The sequence below is a fragment of the Aplidium turbinatum genome, chromosome 2, assembly GCF_918807975.1.
Source record: "Aplidium turbinatum chromosome 2, kaAplTurb1.1, whole genome shotgun sequence".
Taxonomy (NCBI): Eukaryota; Metazoa; Chordata; class Ascidiacea; order Aplousobranchia; family Polyclinidae; genus Aplidium; species Aplidium turbinatum.
Genome location: NC_137473.1, coordinates 8,879,123 through 8,895,185, shown reverse-complemented (window position 1 = coordinate 8,895,185; position 16,063 = coordinate 8,879,123). Strand labels below are relative to the sequence as shown.

General features: G+C 37.0%; 2 protein-coding genes across 4 annotated transcripts in view; one reads left to right on the top strand and one right to left on the bottom strand.

The window, feature by feature from the left end:
* Positions 1–5,399, top strand: part of LOC145786550 (complement C3-like) — a 53,966-nt gene extending 48,567 nt beyond the window's left edge. Inside the window, exons 43-46 of the mRNA XM_082598228.1 lie at positions 645–745; positions 1,629–1,735; positions 2,335–2,423; positions 5,168–5,399. Of these exons, the coding sequence (XP_082454354.1) occupies positions 645–745; positions 1,629–1,735; positions 2,335–2,423; positions 5,168–5,387 (517 nt within the window). The 3' untranslated portion in view covers positions 5,388–5,399. The remainder of the gene's footprint in view (positions 1–644; positions 746–1,628; positions 1,736–2,334; positions 2,424–5,167) is intronic.
* Positions 1,863–15,463, bottom strand: LOC145786560 (bcl-2-related ovarian killer protein homolog A-like). Of its 3 annotated transcripts, XM_082598256.1 has the most exons (8): positions 13,223–13,273; positions 12,260–12,373; positions 10,030–10,144; positions 9,303–9,389; positions 8,713–8,836; positions 8,198–8,409; positions 7,627–7,812; positions 1,863–1,944 (listed from the first exon to the last, which is right to left on the bottom strand). In XM_082598256.1, exons 1-8 carry the CDS (start codon positions 13,255–13,257, stop codon positions 1,903–1,905), a joined length of 915 nt encoding a protein of 304 aa, XP_082454382.1. In that variant the 5' UTR covers positions 13,258–13,273; the 3' UTR covers positions 1,863–1,902. The 3 variants fall into 3 exon arrangements, with proteins under 3 accessions (XP_082454382.1, XP_082454374.1, XP_082454366.1); XM_082598248.1 differs by lacking the exons at positions 1,863–1,944; positions 13,223–13,273 and adding an exon at positions 15,373–15,463 and having other exon boundaries at positions 5,545–7,812; XM_082598240.1 differs by lacking the exon at positions 1,863–1,944 and having other exon boundaries at positions 5,545–7,812.
* Positions 15,464–16,063: the final 600 nt, after the last annotated feature.

Sequence of the window (16,063 nt, the reverse complement as noted above, 5' to 3'; positions counted from 1 at the left end):
ATCTGTTGACTTTACCGATTTAATTAAGGTTAACGATTACGATATTACAATTGCACGACGAGAACATTGGTCATCCGAGTTTGATGGAACACAACATCTTGTGACGACGATGACGTAAAAAACGTAGCATTACATACAATGCTCTTATCTGGCTCCGACACTGGCGTGACAAGCTATGAATAAATTAACTTAATCTATTTATACAGAATATACATAATACCTTAAGTTGATTTTTTTTGCTATCTGCTTTATCTGGGTGTAGGTTATATGTAGGCTTGCTATTGCTGTTTGTTAGTTTTTTGAGCAACTTGGGCTCCTTCCCAGGACTGACGTTGAGGACGACATGAATCGTAATAAAATGCAGGGTTTTTGACAAATTTCTTTGCGTTTTCTGAACCCAATTCGTTCTACCCACAGGGGAGAGGGCATATCCCCTGACACCGAGAGCAGAGTGCTCAGCGATTGCGAACAACGTCAAAAAGTATGTTAGTGACATAAACCCATTCCTCTGCTGAGTGCCAAGCAAGAGTGAAGTTTAGTACCATTTTCAAAAGGTTTTTGGTACGACAGTAGGCTATTTTATCCTTTACAGAAAATCACTGCACAATCCAGAGAATGAAACTAATAAAATTTATTTATTTTAGCAATTACGTGTACATTGTACAAGTAACTCAGACTGACGAAGTCACAGCGAGTACAGTTTTTGCCACTTTCAAAGCAAACATAGTGGAAATCTATAAATACGGTAAGTATGACGTTAATCATGACCACTCCAGACAAAAAATTTATCATTTTCACATTGATATGTCTGTAGACGTTGAATCAATGTAAAAATGACAGATTTTGCTGTGTGGGACTTGATAAAATTTATCAGGTCTTCGAATGTGTTTATTAGAGTTACTATCTTTATCCTTTTTTGTATCAGGGAAAATTAAAGCTTTTAAAGTTGGTTCTAGCCAATTGCAGTGCAGTAGAATTCGATTATTGACTTCGCCTTTATAATAACAACATTTCTCTGTAGCGACACGTTTTTGAAGGTCTCTTCCGGTGTCAGGATAGCCCAATGAAACTTCAAACACTCGCTTTTCACATGACAACATACATCATCATTATAAACAATGTTACGAGAGTATCTGTGTAGTAGGCTACCCATTAATTAAGCTCTAAACTTCTAAGCAGAGCTTTATTATCTTGATATTTTTTTCACCATATGGACTATTGGGTGCAACTCAGAGTATCCATAACCTTGGTAATCAAAGCTATTGCATACATGTTATAGGATGGCGCAGCGCTTAAGGCGCTCGCTTTCCAATCATGCAACCCTGGTTCGACTCCAGGCTTAAGCTTGTTGTTGAAAAATACCGCTCACCTCTACCCAAGGTCTAATAAATTGGGTAGGGGTAGTCGCTGAAGGAAAGGCGGCCGAGAGAAGGAAACTTCGTTAGTGCCGAAAGCTTAGTATAATAAGAACCTTGTCTTCTCATCCCGGGATGCTTGGAGGGACTCACCTTTACCTTATTGCATACGGACACTGTTTGAAGTCTTACTGGGCAATGTCCCATTGATCATACTCCAATGGGACTTAACGTCTTTTAGCAATGCAATTCAACCAATAATAATGTATTCAGGAACTGAAGTTGTAGACCGGAACGAAGAGCGTACTTTTATGACCAGGAATGATTGTCATGCTTTGTGTAAGGATCCAAGTCTTGCTGGTCCATCCAACAACGAGGACGTATGTAATTAATTTCTCTAAGCAAACTTTTTAAATTACTACACATTTTAGATTTTTGTTTCCAAAAACAAGTAACGCGAGTTTAATACTTTTTTTGTTTTAAGTAAATTTACATAATATTTAGTCTGTGGTTTTCCATGTCATGTCTTCAAATAAAATAATCTGTTTTACTTCTGTGTGGGTGCACGTTCCCTTTTTGTTGAAGAAGTCTGTGACAAAAAAGTGAAATACAAACTAATCATTACCTTATTAAAAGTTTTCTTTTTCTTAATCTCATAGTGTAGCCTACTTATTGATATCTGAGCGTTCCAGAAGCACGACAGTCTTTGTAGCGGCCAACGTAGGTTCGAAACCTGTTCGAGTTAATATCAAACAACCTAAAATGCGGCATTCCGCACTCCCCTAGCATTCACAACGAAGGTGTGGGTATTAGACAATACCATCTTCTTCTGCGTTTGAAGCAATTGTGAAGTCACAGAAGAACGATTTTTGGCGTCATTCAACGCCCTTGACGCGCGGGACAAGTTAGCGCTTTTTTCGGTACATGCAACATGACTGTCTTAATTTGCTTTCGAATAACGTTCTTCTTTTGATTACAGGATGCAAAATATCTTCGTCCAGGAATTGCGGTTATGATAATGGGGACAGCCCCTCTACCACCTTCCCTGGACAAAAATGGAAATCTGGCGTAAGTTTGATCAAAGAAAATCGTTATTATCAAACAGACAATTAAAAATAGCAAGAAAGGGAACTTAAAGACTTCTGGCACTCGGTCAGCAAAACCGAGTTTTTACATTGATTCAATCTCCTCAGACGTTCTAAGTGTTGTCATTTATTCATCTGAAGTTAGACACAGACATGGAAGGCTACAATACACTAGGCTACTGATATTCAAGGTTAGGTGCACCACAGTGCCGGATTAACCAAGTGCGGGGCCTGTAGCAGATTGATTTGATGTACAGATAATACCCGGAAAGTAATTGAATATTTTATAAATTTGATATTTTTTTATTAACTTATAGTGTAGCCGCTCTTGCCCCATCGTGTTTCGCAGATAGTCTAGCTTTTAATCAACTTCAATTTTGAAAATGATCTCTCTCCAGTAGGCTACAATCAGTTACCATCATACATAGATAAATGCGTAACAAATTGTCAATGTTAGGAAACATGGTGTCAATATTGTTTTCTTTAATCGAAGTGAAATAGTTGAGTTCTGTCTGGAGAGGAGCAATCAATAGCAATTTGCTTTACGAATTGGTGTATGCTTTGCGACGTTGCTCCAGCACAGATTGTAGGCTGTCCAATACTGCAAGGAAAACTTCCACCGGGAATTTGTCTTTAGTTGATATCCATTGCATCTGAAACTGAACGGCCACTGCCTACATTCTCATCGTGCGTTCGATTTTGGACAATTCTTCTTGTGCTTGTTGGTTGGTAATCCGGCACTTGAGTCAGCTTCTGCGCCTCTTACTCAAACTTAGCGAATTGTTCTCTAAAAGCCGGTCTAAAAGTCTGTAGGGATCCTGCCAAAGAGGCACACAACGTTGAAGCAATGTTGAGATTTTGCCGCTTTGTTTGAAGATAGGCTTGACTTGCCTGGAAGCGATCGGGTAAGCTATTTTAAAAAACCACTAAGATTCCTATTTCGAGCAACTCCATTTTCTCGAGGAGTCCATTTGCCTGCTGTTGACATTCTGCCTTTTGCACTTGGTCATTTGCAAGTTTCTTCAGTGCCTCCTTTTTAAAACGAAAACGTTCTTTAATTGCCTTAACATGGCATCAGCTCTTCCGGACCATCATGTTTCAGAGAGCTTCTTTAGCACTCCACCACCTGAACACTCCAGAACGGACGACCGGTGTGTTGAAGCAGCAAAGAATAGCCTACATAGATATTTTCAACGAAGTCAAAGAACTGAACTGTTTCTGGACACGATTGTGCAGCGCATACACCAACTAAATTCAACGAATGAGCATAGCATGGAACATATTCTGCAACAGCACCATTTTTTTTGACGAGTGCCTGTCGGCCTATCCGTTATGTTTCCCGCTCATGTTGGACGCGTTGTAATAACTCTGTCCAAGGCAATCGGCAAGATTGATACTCTTCTCACTGGAAAATAATCTTTCAAACAACTAGTATCGTGGGCTCGTGGCACTCGATCAAGCAGTTGTCTCCAGCGGAAATCACCGGTTTTTAAAGTTTACAATAATCAGGAAGGCATAAGACGTTGGGACTACGTAATTTAATCCTACAACTATAATATTATCCCATGCCATTCCAGTTTGCAAGCCAAAAATTACTTACCAACTATGTTCGACAGTTTTTTTTTCCAAAAAAAATGTTTTGCTCACAAAGCGCGGGGCCTTGTGAAGCGCGGGGCCCGTAGCAGCTGCTACATCTGCTACTATAGTTAATCCGGCACTGGTGCACCAACAGATCCACCGATGAAGAAAATCGGCTGAATTAACCATTCAAATCTGCAAATGTTTTTTGAACCAACCAAAATTGGCGGTTGCATTGCCGAGTGGTGAGAGAAGTGGAACGCCGTTCGAAAGGGCGCCGGTTCGACACCGCTCAAGAGCATGCGACTGTGTCTTTGCCAAGACACTTAAAGGCATGCCTGAAAGTGGTCACGATGATTGGCTTCTCTACCTTCCCGTTCACTTAATCTAAATCTTCAATCGCCTAGCGTAAGCCTGGATACGACAAACAAAAAAAAAACGACTACTGGTCTATGCATAAACTTATACAAATGATCCATGATTAGCTTAATCGGCTGCTCAAAAGATTTGCTGTTAGTGCATCCAACCCTCAGCACATTCCTCAAAACTGTTATAGTAGGTTGTTAATTATATTTGTATACCGGAACATTTCGGTAACCAAAAACCCGCTTTTCCACCTATTCTAGATAGGTTTGTCCGCCCCATTAGCTCAGTCCTGGCTCAACATCACGAGGCGCAAGTTCGACTCTCGAGGTGTGCGCTTAAGCATTGCACGTTAAGGACTGCTCTCCATTCAGCGGCACCTAGTGAATGAAATAATTCCCCAACAACAACACTTCAACAATCGGAAAACCTCACTCTGCCAATCTCGGTAACCGGCCCTGCGTCAAGAGCCTCTACATTCTACAAGTATGCGAAACTACCAGGAATAACCAATCAAGGCTTTGTCAGTCTGAGGATAAAGATTCAAAACCAACCAAACCAAACTTCACTCTACTCGTATACAGCCTTGTAAAAGAAACTGATCTGTCTAGTATGGCGGATAAGACAAAAGTAAAAGTAGTTTTTTGCAGCTAGTCCAATAACTTAATAACTAACTATAACCCTAATAACTTCTACCATGACAAACTTCAAACAAAAACCAAAGTAAAAATTGACAGTAGGCTAATAAAAGATCGATAACAAATCAAAAATGGATTGTTTTTTTAGATCCATGTATTTGCTGGCTAAAGGTACCACCATGGAACGAGTGATAACTGAAGACAAATGTGTCAGACATAACGAACGATATGTAAAGCTGCGTTGTGGTGACCCGAATCATCCCAAAAGTCCAAGACAGCAAATCCGATGCATTCGCCACAAGAAATTCAAAGAATCTTGTGAGAATCAGAGACGCCTAAAAGAATATTTGAAAGAAGGATGCGATTAAAAGAACTTTAAACTTCAAGACTCAGTAAAAGAAATGTCTGCATGCATGATATCAAATGGCTCAAGTTATGATACAATTTACAATTCACATGAAGAAGCATTTGGTAACTTTTGTATTAAGTTTCCTATTGTTTGTTGTCTCAATTTTCACGGTGGCAAGCCCATGCATGAATAATTAACTAGAGAAAGAACATTTTACCCTGAGCGCAGTAACAGAAGACGTTAAATATATCGCTTCCACATTTCCGGGAAAGCGTTATGTTTTATTGCCCACACTTGTCAACAGCGGACGCTAATCTTGTCCGTGTGTCCGGTGACGTAGCTACTGTAGAGACATTTTTAGGGAGGCAAAAGCAACTGTTTGGGAGGGGGAAAACGTCATTCAACATGAATTATAATGGCATTAAAATGTTATAACGGTACTAAAACATATTTTTTGGGGGTTGAGATACAAATTTTGGGGAGGTGTTCGCTCCGCAAGCCCACCTGTGGCTGCGTCCCTGCATTATCCCCGGGAACTGCATACTCTAGCTACGCTATTGAACCCACAAGGGTGTTAAAATTTAATTCAATTGGTCTTTTTAAGTGTAAATAAAGTTGTATGGGCAATCATGGCAACTTGATTTCAGACTTTTCCAACGTGGTGTCAGCCGAGCGTTTATTTTGGTTGGTTTGGAATTTTTATCCTCGGACTGACAAAGCCTTGATTTATTCCTGGTAGCTTTGCATACTTGTAGAGGCTTTTGACACAGGTCTGGTTACCGAGATTGCCAAAGTGAAGATTTCCGATTCTTGAAGTGTTGTTGCCGAGGAATTATTCCATCCATTAGCTGCCGCTGAATGGAGAGCAGTCCTGAAATGCGTTGCTCAAGCGCACACCCCAAGAGTCGAACCAGCGCCGCGTGATGTTGAGCCAGGCGCGTAATCACTGAGCTAACGGGACGAACTCGACCTTGTTACAGCTTTTAAAAGTTGCACTGCTGTGGGTTTCGATAATAAGTTCTTTCTAACGTTAACAAAACTGATCAATTTATAAAATTTTAATGCAATAATTTTCTTTCCAATTCTACAACCAAGCACGCACAATATATATACTGTACAGCAGACTGTCAATAGAAACGACTTACAGCTTTGCAAGCAATAAAAACATGTAACCCTTGCTCCCTTGGTAATTTTACGAAACGACTTTCAACAGGCAGGATAGTGTCTGCATATCGCTTCATAAGCTTCTAGTTAGATTTTTAGACACGGTGACATTAATTTCATTAAAAAGAAGGTGATAACAAGTACAGTAGGTTACGCAGCAATGCAAACAAAATAGTCAACTATAAAACCAACGATCTAAGAAAAAACAGTCAAAATAAGTGTCAATGTAAGTGGTAATCAAACATTAAAAGCTAAAAACTTAAACCATTTCTCTTTGTCCGGTGGCCGGTGATTTAAGTGAAGTTTAAAGCTCAATATCGCTTTCAGTTTTAAAAGCTTTTAAGAAAACGTAGCCTGCGTGCCCAGGACAGTGTCAAGCCAGCCAGCTTTAGTTCAGGAATTCACAAACAGAACAAGATTGATTAATTTGTATTTTTGCATCGATGATAGTATTTGAACTGATAGAAAATTGTTACTCTAGAGTCTAGACCAGGGTTACTCAACTAATTTTAACAAAGGTCCAGTTTGACAAGTTGAATATTTTAGCGGTCCGGTGAATAAGTTATTTCACACGCAACCACGAAAGTTAAACCATCTGTACCAAACCACTTTTTTAAGTAAAATGTAACTCGAATTGGATTTCTGAGAAAGTGTTGGGGAGTCGAAGCCTTCCAGCAACTAGGATAATCACAGTAAAAATTGCTTCCTCCCAGTAGAAATCTGTTTTAAGAAGCCCTGAAACGTGGCAATGAGGTTATTCTTGCAAAAGCTCAAGGTCCACCATCAGCACCCAGAAGGTCCGGACTCGAACCACGGTCCTCCAGTTGAGTAGCCCTGCTCTAGACTTCTAATAACTGAAAAGCTTTAAAAAGTATACAAAAACCTTAGTTTCGTAAAGGAGGCCGTAGGTTTTGTTTCCCACTGTTTGATTGATTTATATCAGCTTCTACAAATTAGCCTATTGTTAGTAGACGGATGTGGGAAAGTGTGGGCGTATTTTTCTGAACGCAAGTTATTTCAAAGCTTTGTATAAATCTCGTGTGTGAGTTAAGTTTCATATACCAAAGTTCAGTTACACTATTAGCTTTTGTGACCTTTATATTAAGCCTGTGCAGATCTGTTCGGCTTAATGGTAGGAAGGATATCCAGTCCGATGATAAATGGCATGCTAATACCCATGTCATTGTCTTGTTTTTCTTCAGGCAACCTTCAGTACAAAGCTGTTGAGAGAAGTTGGGCCCGGTATGGATGAGACCCCCAGAGATCCCACCAAGAGACCTCTAAAAAAACAATAGAACTCCAAAGAACACGCGGTGTTTTTTCGTTTTTAGGCCTCCCGGAAAACTCCCGGTCTCCTAAAACGAACTCCGGCCCGGTCCAAAAGTATCTTTTGGACACTCCTACAAACGCTATTGCTATCACATTTCTTGCCAATCTACATAATAATATAATATGTTGATTCTGACACTGTTAAAGGACAACAAAATATTTAAACAGCCCCAATTGATAGTGAATGCTTAAAATGAAAACTTTCACTTAAAATAACTTTTAATAAATCAACGTCACATAATAACTAATCTGGTTAAAAAATCAACTTTCTTCGCCTCTAACTAGGCTTATGATTATCACAGCTAATGCGGTACCTAAAGTAAATAGAATAAACACCTTTGCTACAGTTGTAAGTTCGATAAAGTAACACGGATCTGGTGTCGTTGAGTTTTCGGGTCCTTCAAAAGTGAACTTTTTTAAAACCTCCCAGCCTCCTTGGCTGGTTATCCAAGGCAATATGCCTTCCACTCTCGAAAAATCTCCGATATACTCAATCAAGTAGTTAACGAAGTCGGCATGGCCTTGCTGCACGCATTCTACTGCCAGTCCTGAAACAAAGCATAACTAATGTCAACTTTTTTCTGGAGCACAAAATAAAATCAAAAAACATTTCATATTCGTTACACAGTTCTCAGTTCAGTAGGCCATATTTCTGGCCAACATACTGTTCATAATTATGCAAGACAACGAGAGCTTCCGTAGAAGGGGCGCCACTCCAAACTGTAATCTGTATGCATGCTTCAATTTGCATTATTAGTCACTTCAATTTTACACATGCAAAAAACAGACATTCGTATAATTTACAGAACACGTCGTAGAAACCAAACTCAATACATTTTACTTAATTTTACCTCCAGCCACTCCAAGCAATGCAAAAATCCTCCCCCATGTAATTTCAACTTGCACAGCCACGGATGATGAGAGAGGTGGTCGAAGATAGTTTCTTTTGGATTTGCTGCTCCATCCAGAAGGTTTCTGATGAAGATAATAAAAAAGATGAGACCAAAGTCTGGTTTGGGGCTGCTTTTAAGTAGCCTCTCTCTATGTCTTAAAGTTGCATCGACCTGAGATGGTAAAGGGTTATTTTGGCCCCTTAGACTCACTGACTCAAAATTCAAGACGCCATTTGTAAAATTAATGAATGGACTCAGATGGGCTTCTTTATAAAAATACATTTCCATATTTCGCTGATGTTTTGTATCACCCAATCGCTTGGCAGCACTGAAGCTTTGAAGATTTTAAATTATACTAGAGTTATGTTTGTAGTTAGCTTAACAAATTCTAACGGCACCATTTGCATCCAACATGATATAATCAAAATAATGGAGCGTGACATTTGAAACTCTGTAGACAACAACAGACAATACTTTCAAATGAGCTAAATTATTCACAAACACGCTTTAAAATTTCTTTATTTTCTATTATCTTTTCAATCACTCACAGACTTCTTGTCTGTTGTAATTATTTCTCCAGATAATTCAAAAAAGACTTTTCTCAAAACATCTTCAGATCTCAAAGTGATTCCAATCTGAAATATTGATTCAGGTCGGTAAGTAAGTCAAAGAAAAGTCGCAAACTTTGTCTTGTGAAAACACAATGACAACACAATGACATTCAGAAATTAGATAAGGCTATTAGACAAAAAGGTTGTTAAATCCAAATTAGGAAAATAGATTTGGGCTTAATTTTATGTGAACTGTGCTGGTTTGATCATTAAACATTTCGATAAAGTAAAACTACAAATGTTGAACCACACAAAAGTTTGAAAATGAGTCAGATTTTTTAAGAGGAACCATTACAAACAAGTATGCTATACTATCCAATGGAACCTCAGAATGGCGTACTAAAACAATGCATTTTGAAATGAATTTTGTAAACTACAATCGATAGAATTCAAACTTTTCAAACAACAAAAAGAATTCCAAAAGAAAACATCGTTCCTAAACTTTTCATCAAACTTTCCTATAATTCAACTGATGATCCACTGGGATGCACGATGTGACAAAACATTTTAAATAAAGTAAACAATATCACACCAAATCAGAAGAATCGGTTTATTTTAAATTCTTTATTTTAAATAAACCGATTCTTCTTTTTAGATTTGTTTATTTAGAATCGGTCTAACAAAAAGAATGTTGGTTTCATATTGTTTACTGATCCACTTGTACCTGCTTTGAAATGTCACAAAAGTTGCTTTGATATAAATGTTCAAGCTCCTTTTCTATGAATAGAATTTCATGGATGAGCCACCTTTCTTTTGATTGCTCTCTTTTCAAGATCACTCTGAAGTAATAGCGTAATAGTCACGTGAAAACAACATTTTATAACGTTAAAAAATTATACAAAAGTAGCTACAACTTTTAAGTGACTTCACCCTTCCGTTCTAGTTGATAACAAAGATGAACTATTAGCGCTTATAGTAGGGGGGAGGGGGGTAATTTTGTGAATTTTTTTCCAAAGATCTTATAAGGTAGCTACTTTAACAAGTCGAAATTCTGCCACTGCGAATGACTACAATGCAACCTTCAACCAATCAGAACATGCTATAAGAGGCTACTGTCCAATTGTGACCCTTCTAGCATTCATTCGGAGAGTTAATGCTTGTTTTGAACTTTATTTGGTAATTAGAGAAGAAAAAGAGCAATAGCAGTGGTGGGAATCGAACACGCGTCAATGAAATGACTATTTTCTATCCCTAACCCTAAGCCAACCAGCTAACAAAAAATCCATCACTTAATTTGCTTTCTATCATCTTCTTTTCGCCATTTTTTACGTCACTTAAACCGTAGCTTATGATTGGTTGGCGGTTTCATTCTAGTCAAGTTTAGTGGCAGAATTTCGACTTGTTAAAGTGGCTACCATCTTATAATGTCCCGTTGCATTTTAAAAACCAGGGCTCAAGTTGGATTTGAAAAAAAAGATGATTAAACCCCCCTTCCACTACTTATAGCGTTGCACAAAACGCTTTAATCCATATCCTCGTGGCGTCAGTTTAAACTGAAGAAGATCACATCATCCATATGCAGGGTTGGAAGTAACGACTAGTTGTCACTATTCGATAGCGTTGTTCGTTGCTTTCTAAATATCGAATGCTTATACCTATTCCTTTTAAAAATAAATATCGAATGTGCGTTATTCACTGCTTTTTTATGCAAGCAACGAAATCATTATTCGTTTTTCGCTAATCGATGTTTAGGAGAACTGCTGCATCATTTTTTGTTGTTCACTTACTTCGTCGTCAAAACGAATTTACGAGATTAAGTTTTCGGATTACCTATCCGACCTAGGCCCCTTCCGGTTTTCGAACTTTAAAGGATTAAGAAAAATTTTGCGGCAACACAGTTCAGAAAAACCATGCCAGTGAGAGTTGTTAACAGTGTTGCCAACCTTGTGGTTTTCCCGCAAGTTTGGGCTTGTTTTTTTTCGAGTTTGCGTATTTTTTTAAGTTTGTGGGTTACTTGTTATTTTTTAATTATTTTTAGTAATTGCTATTCATTGCTTTTTTAAGTATCGATAGCGGAAAGTCATTGCTTTTTTGAGCACTATCGAATAGTGAAGTACGGTAGTCATTGCTTTTTGACTAACGACTTCCAACCTTGTCCTTATGTCACAAAAAAAAACTCAACTTCTAGTGAAAAAATGATTAACCTTAAAAAGAAGCCAACCTGTTTAGTTTGCATTGTATATAAAGGCAAAAACTAAGAAACTTTGAAGTTATCTCAGAAAAAGCAGTAGACCTAGCCTTTAAGCAGGTTTTAAAAAGTAAATAAAACTCCTTACTTCTCTCTAAAATGCTATTTCAAAACGTATTGGCTAACGAAAACAAAGTTAATGGAATTCATAAGCTACATAACTTCTTAGAGAGCGTTTAAAGCTGACAATTTTTTTTGCCTTCACATTTTAGCTAAACCCGGTATTTTAAGCGACCTTCCAGCATACTATTGCCCGCTCTGATAGCTCAGAGTTGGTTGGCGCTTACCTTCTGAAGCAAAAAATCTTCAAGATCAAGCGGCGTTGGTTCGACTCTTGGGGTGTGCGCTTGAGCAACGCACGTTAAGGACTGCTCTCCATTCAGCAGCACATAATGGATGGCATATTTCCCTGGCAACAAAACTTCAACAATCGGAAACTTCACTCGGTCAATCTCGGTGGCCGGGCCTGCGTCAGTGATTCAAAGCCTCTACATTACAAGTAGCTATGCGAAGCTGCCAGAATTAAGCTCTGCAAGAAACTTTCCCAGTCCGAGAATAAAGATTCAATCAATCATTTGAATATTTGGTATAGTGATGAAATTCCTACGTTATACTTAAAACATTATACTTATTTCTATACTGTGGCTAGCTGCTGGAGATAAACTAAAATGCGAACATGTTTGTTTAATGATAGTAGCCTGCCTACCTGTGGATCAAGTTTTTTCTTTTCAAGCGGTACAAAATGTAATCGCGGCAAATATCTTTTATTCGTTCCAAAGCTCGTTTTTCACTTTCTCCGAGACTGGAATACGCTGTTCGTCTGGATACAAGTCAATAGAAAGATTGTTAGATTTGGCCGTGTCTCGGCTACGCATGCTCATCCAGAGCTCACGGCTGTGTCTCGGCAAAGACACTTAATGGTAAGCTGACAAGGGGAGCAGCTGACTCGAAGACTATATGTCACTTTGCTACTTCTTGTCGTCTGTTGTAACGCATCTGTGATCGCAGTGTTTATTATTATTTGTATGTTATCGTAATGGGCGCAAATAAAAGCAGGATTATTATTATTATTGCAAAAGTGAGAAAAACTAACTGGTAAAGGTGATCAGGTACTATGACACTTCCTCAAATGGGCGATCAACCTAACGCAGAAAGCAATCATTAAGAAAATAAATCAATAGTTTTTTTTTCAAGTCTAAACCTTAAACTATTTGACCAGGTTAACACTCACAATAGTATTTCAAAATTTTTTTTAATATAATATAATTTATGTTGTGGAACCGGTTTTCTTCCTATAGGATTCATCAGTACAACTGGATCGAAACGAAAAAATTACAGAAGATTACTATTAGCACAACTAGCCCAAAAAAAACGCAAATTTACATGCTAAATAAATAAAAAAATAAAAGTCACTGAATGTCCAAAACCTTCATATCCTTGCTTTATTCTTTTTCATTTCTTTTTTTTCTTCATAGTATTGCTAAATATACCAAATACAGAAAATATTGCAACAATTTGATACGGTAACTTACTAAAACTGTCCGTACAAGCAGCAGTAAAAAGTAGAATAATTGAGATGAATTTTACAAGTATGATTAAGTATGATTAATTTTACAAGTATGATAATTTTAATAGTACCTGATCACCTTTACCAGTTAGTTTTTCTCACTTTTGATCATAGATTGGTTTTTCTAGTTTTTCCATCCCTTGTCACCTATTTCTGCCGCATTGATTGCTAACCTTTTGCATCTTGCAAGTTTAGCATGATGATGTAATAGAAGCGTTTGTTCCATATTGCACCGTCATAAGCATTTCTTAATCATACTTGTAAAATTCATCTCAATTATTCTACTTTTTACTGCTGCTTGTACGGACAGTTTTAGTAAGTTACCGTATCAAATTGTTGCAATATTTTCTGTATTTGGTATATTTAGCAATACTATGAAGAAAAAAAAGAAATGAAAAAGAATAAAGCAAGGATATGAAGGTTTTGGACATTCAGTGACTTTTATTTTTTTATTTATTTAACATGTAAATTTGCGTTTTTTTTGGGCTAGTTGTGCTAATAGTAATCTTCTGTAATTTTTTCGTTTCGATCCAGTTGTGCTGATGAATCCTATAGGAAGAAAACCGGTTCCACAACATAAATTATATTATATTAAAAAAAATTTTGAAATACTATTGTGAGTGTTAACCTGGTCAAATGGTTTAAGGTTTAGACTTGAAAAAAAAAACTATTGATTTATTTTCTTAATGATTGCTTTCTGCGTTAGGTTGATCGCCCATTTGAGGAAGTGTCATAGTACCTGATCACCTTTACTAGTTAGTTTTTCTCACTTTTGATCATAGATTGGTTTTTCTAGTTTTTCCATCCCTTGTCACCTATTTCTGCCGCATTGATTGCTAACCTTTTGCATCTTGCAAGTTTAACATGATGATGTAATAGAAGCGTTTGTTCCATATTGCATCGTCATAAGCATTTCTTAATCATACTTGTAAAATTCATCTCAATTATTCTACTTTTTACTGCTGCTTGTACGGACAGTTTTAGTAAGTTACCGTATCAAATTGTTGCAATATTTTCTGTATTTGGTATATTTAGCAATACTATGAAGAAAAAAAAGAAATGAAAAAGAATAAAGCAAGGATATGAAGGTTTTGGACATTCAGTGACTTTTATTTTTTTATTTATTTAACATGAAAATTTGCGTTTTTTTTGGGCTAGTTGTGCTAATAGTAATCTTCTGTAATTTTTTCGTTTCGATCCAGTTGTGCTGATGAATCCTATAGGAAGAAAACCGGTTCCACAACATAAATTATATTATATTAAAAAAAATTTTGAAATACCATTGTGAGTGTTAACCTGGTCAAATGGTTTAAGGTTTAGACTTGAAAAAAAAAACTATTGATTTATTATATTATTATTGCATCTTGGGTTAAGCAAGATAAGTGCCAAAAACTGTTAACTTTGAACACTGTATAAATTTAAGAGTAAGAATAAACAATAAATACTATGAATTTAAGCATCATGATTATATACTATATAAACATATACTATATAAATATATACTATACGATACAAATAGAATTCTATTTGAATAAGGACCTCCTGATGATCCTCCTTTTAGGTGACACAGGTTGTCATGGGTTTAGAGAATAACAACTATATTTGATTTAATTCGCTCTGCTTGGCTTTTTGCTTGGCATTGAGCACTTTTTGTAGTATTAATAGTTTTCAATGTTACTATACAATACATATACACTATGAATATACTATGAATTTAAGTACTTAAACAATAAATGCTATTAATACCACAAAAAGTGCTCAATGCTAAGCAAAAAAGCCAAGCAGAGCAAATTACATCAAATATAGTTACATCAAATCAAAATTACATCAAATATAGTTACTTTCTAAAACCTCTATAGCCTGTTTCACCCCCAATATTTCAAGTAAGAATAAATAAATTAAATGGAAAATTTTTAAAATCAATTTTCTAAAACCATGATTATCAATCAGTTTGCATTTAATCCAATGTACACATGTGCACACTAATTCATTCAAATCTTGTGATGTAAGCGGTCAGTACATTTAGAGTGGTAGCCAATTGTCTACAACAAAAAGACAAAGAAAAGCGGTAATACGAGCCGTAAAAAAAAGATTGAGAGTTTAACAAACAGTAATAAATTTTCAATTTCATAAAATCTTCCTAAAAATGCATTCTCAACAGATCGGATAACATACTGTTAAAATAACGCCCAAAGACGTTAGAAACTGAAAGCCGTCCTACACGCGCCACTATAGACTACAGTAATTATCACCTGCTATAATCCATTGCTTGAAAATTCATGACCGAAGGTTTCCCTGAAGATGAGTAATCTACAGTTGCTCTTCGATGAATCAGCCGAGACGTTTGGTAATTGAGGAGTACCTGATTTTCAGCTAAATGTTTTACTGTAGTGTCTTCAGCTAATTTGTCACCAAGCTTACTTTCTTGAAAGTTTAAACGTGTACCATCTGAAACCACACTCATGCCGTCCAACATTGTGCCAACTTTGCGGTGTTCTTTATTGTTTTGTGCAGGTTGCATCAGCCTGTCATCGGTTGTGCTGTTTTCTTCAATTACCTCATCTAATTGTTCCACTTTGCGTAGTTCATCAGTGTACTCTTTTCCAAACAGTTTGTTGTTGTTTTCTTCTTTCTTGTTTTTCTAACAAACAATCATTATGCATTAGCACTGCATTATGCATTAGCACTGCATTATATGCACTTATTAGCACTGCATTATATGCATTAGCACTGCATTATTAGGCATTATGCATTAGCACTAGAAAAACACTGAAGGTTTCCTATGTCCTGAGTCATTGAAAGTGCAATTTGGGCTCGGTACCAATGACTAACTCGGGCCTCAAATCAAGAGACTCAAATCGGGCCGGCCTCTAACCTCAAATAAATGACTACCTCGGGCCTCAAATCAAATCAAGACAAGAACACCGCACTGTGTCCAAAGAA

Bases quoted from the DNA above. Each gene is read 5' to 3' on its own strand.
- LOC145786560 (XM_082598240.1), bottom strand. From the start codon at position 13,257: ATGGAAAAACTAGAAAAACCAATCTATGATCAAAA. The intron at 9,390-10,029 runs GTACAAGTGGAT...TCAATATTTCAG, and splicing joins TTTGTGACATTTCAAAGCAG to ATTGGAATCACTTTGAGATC. The intron at 8,410-8,712 runs GTAAAATTAAGT...GCTTTGTTTCAG, and splicing joins ATTGCTTGGAGTGGCTGGAG to GACTGGCAGTAGAATGCGTG.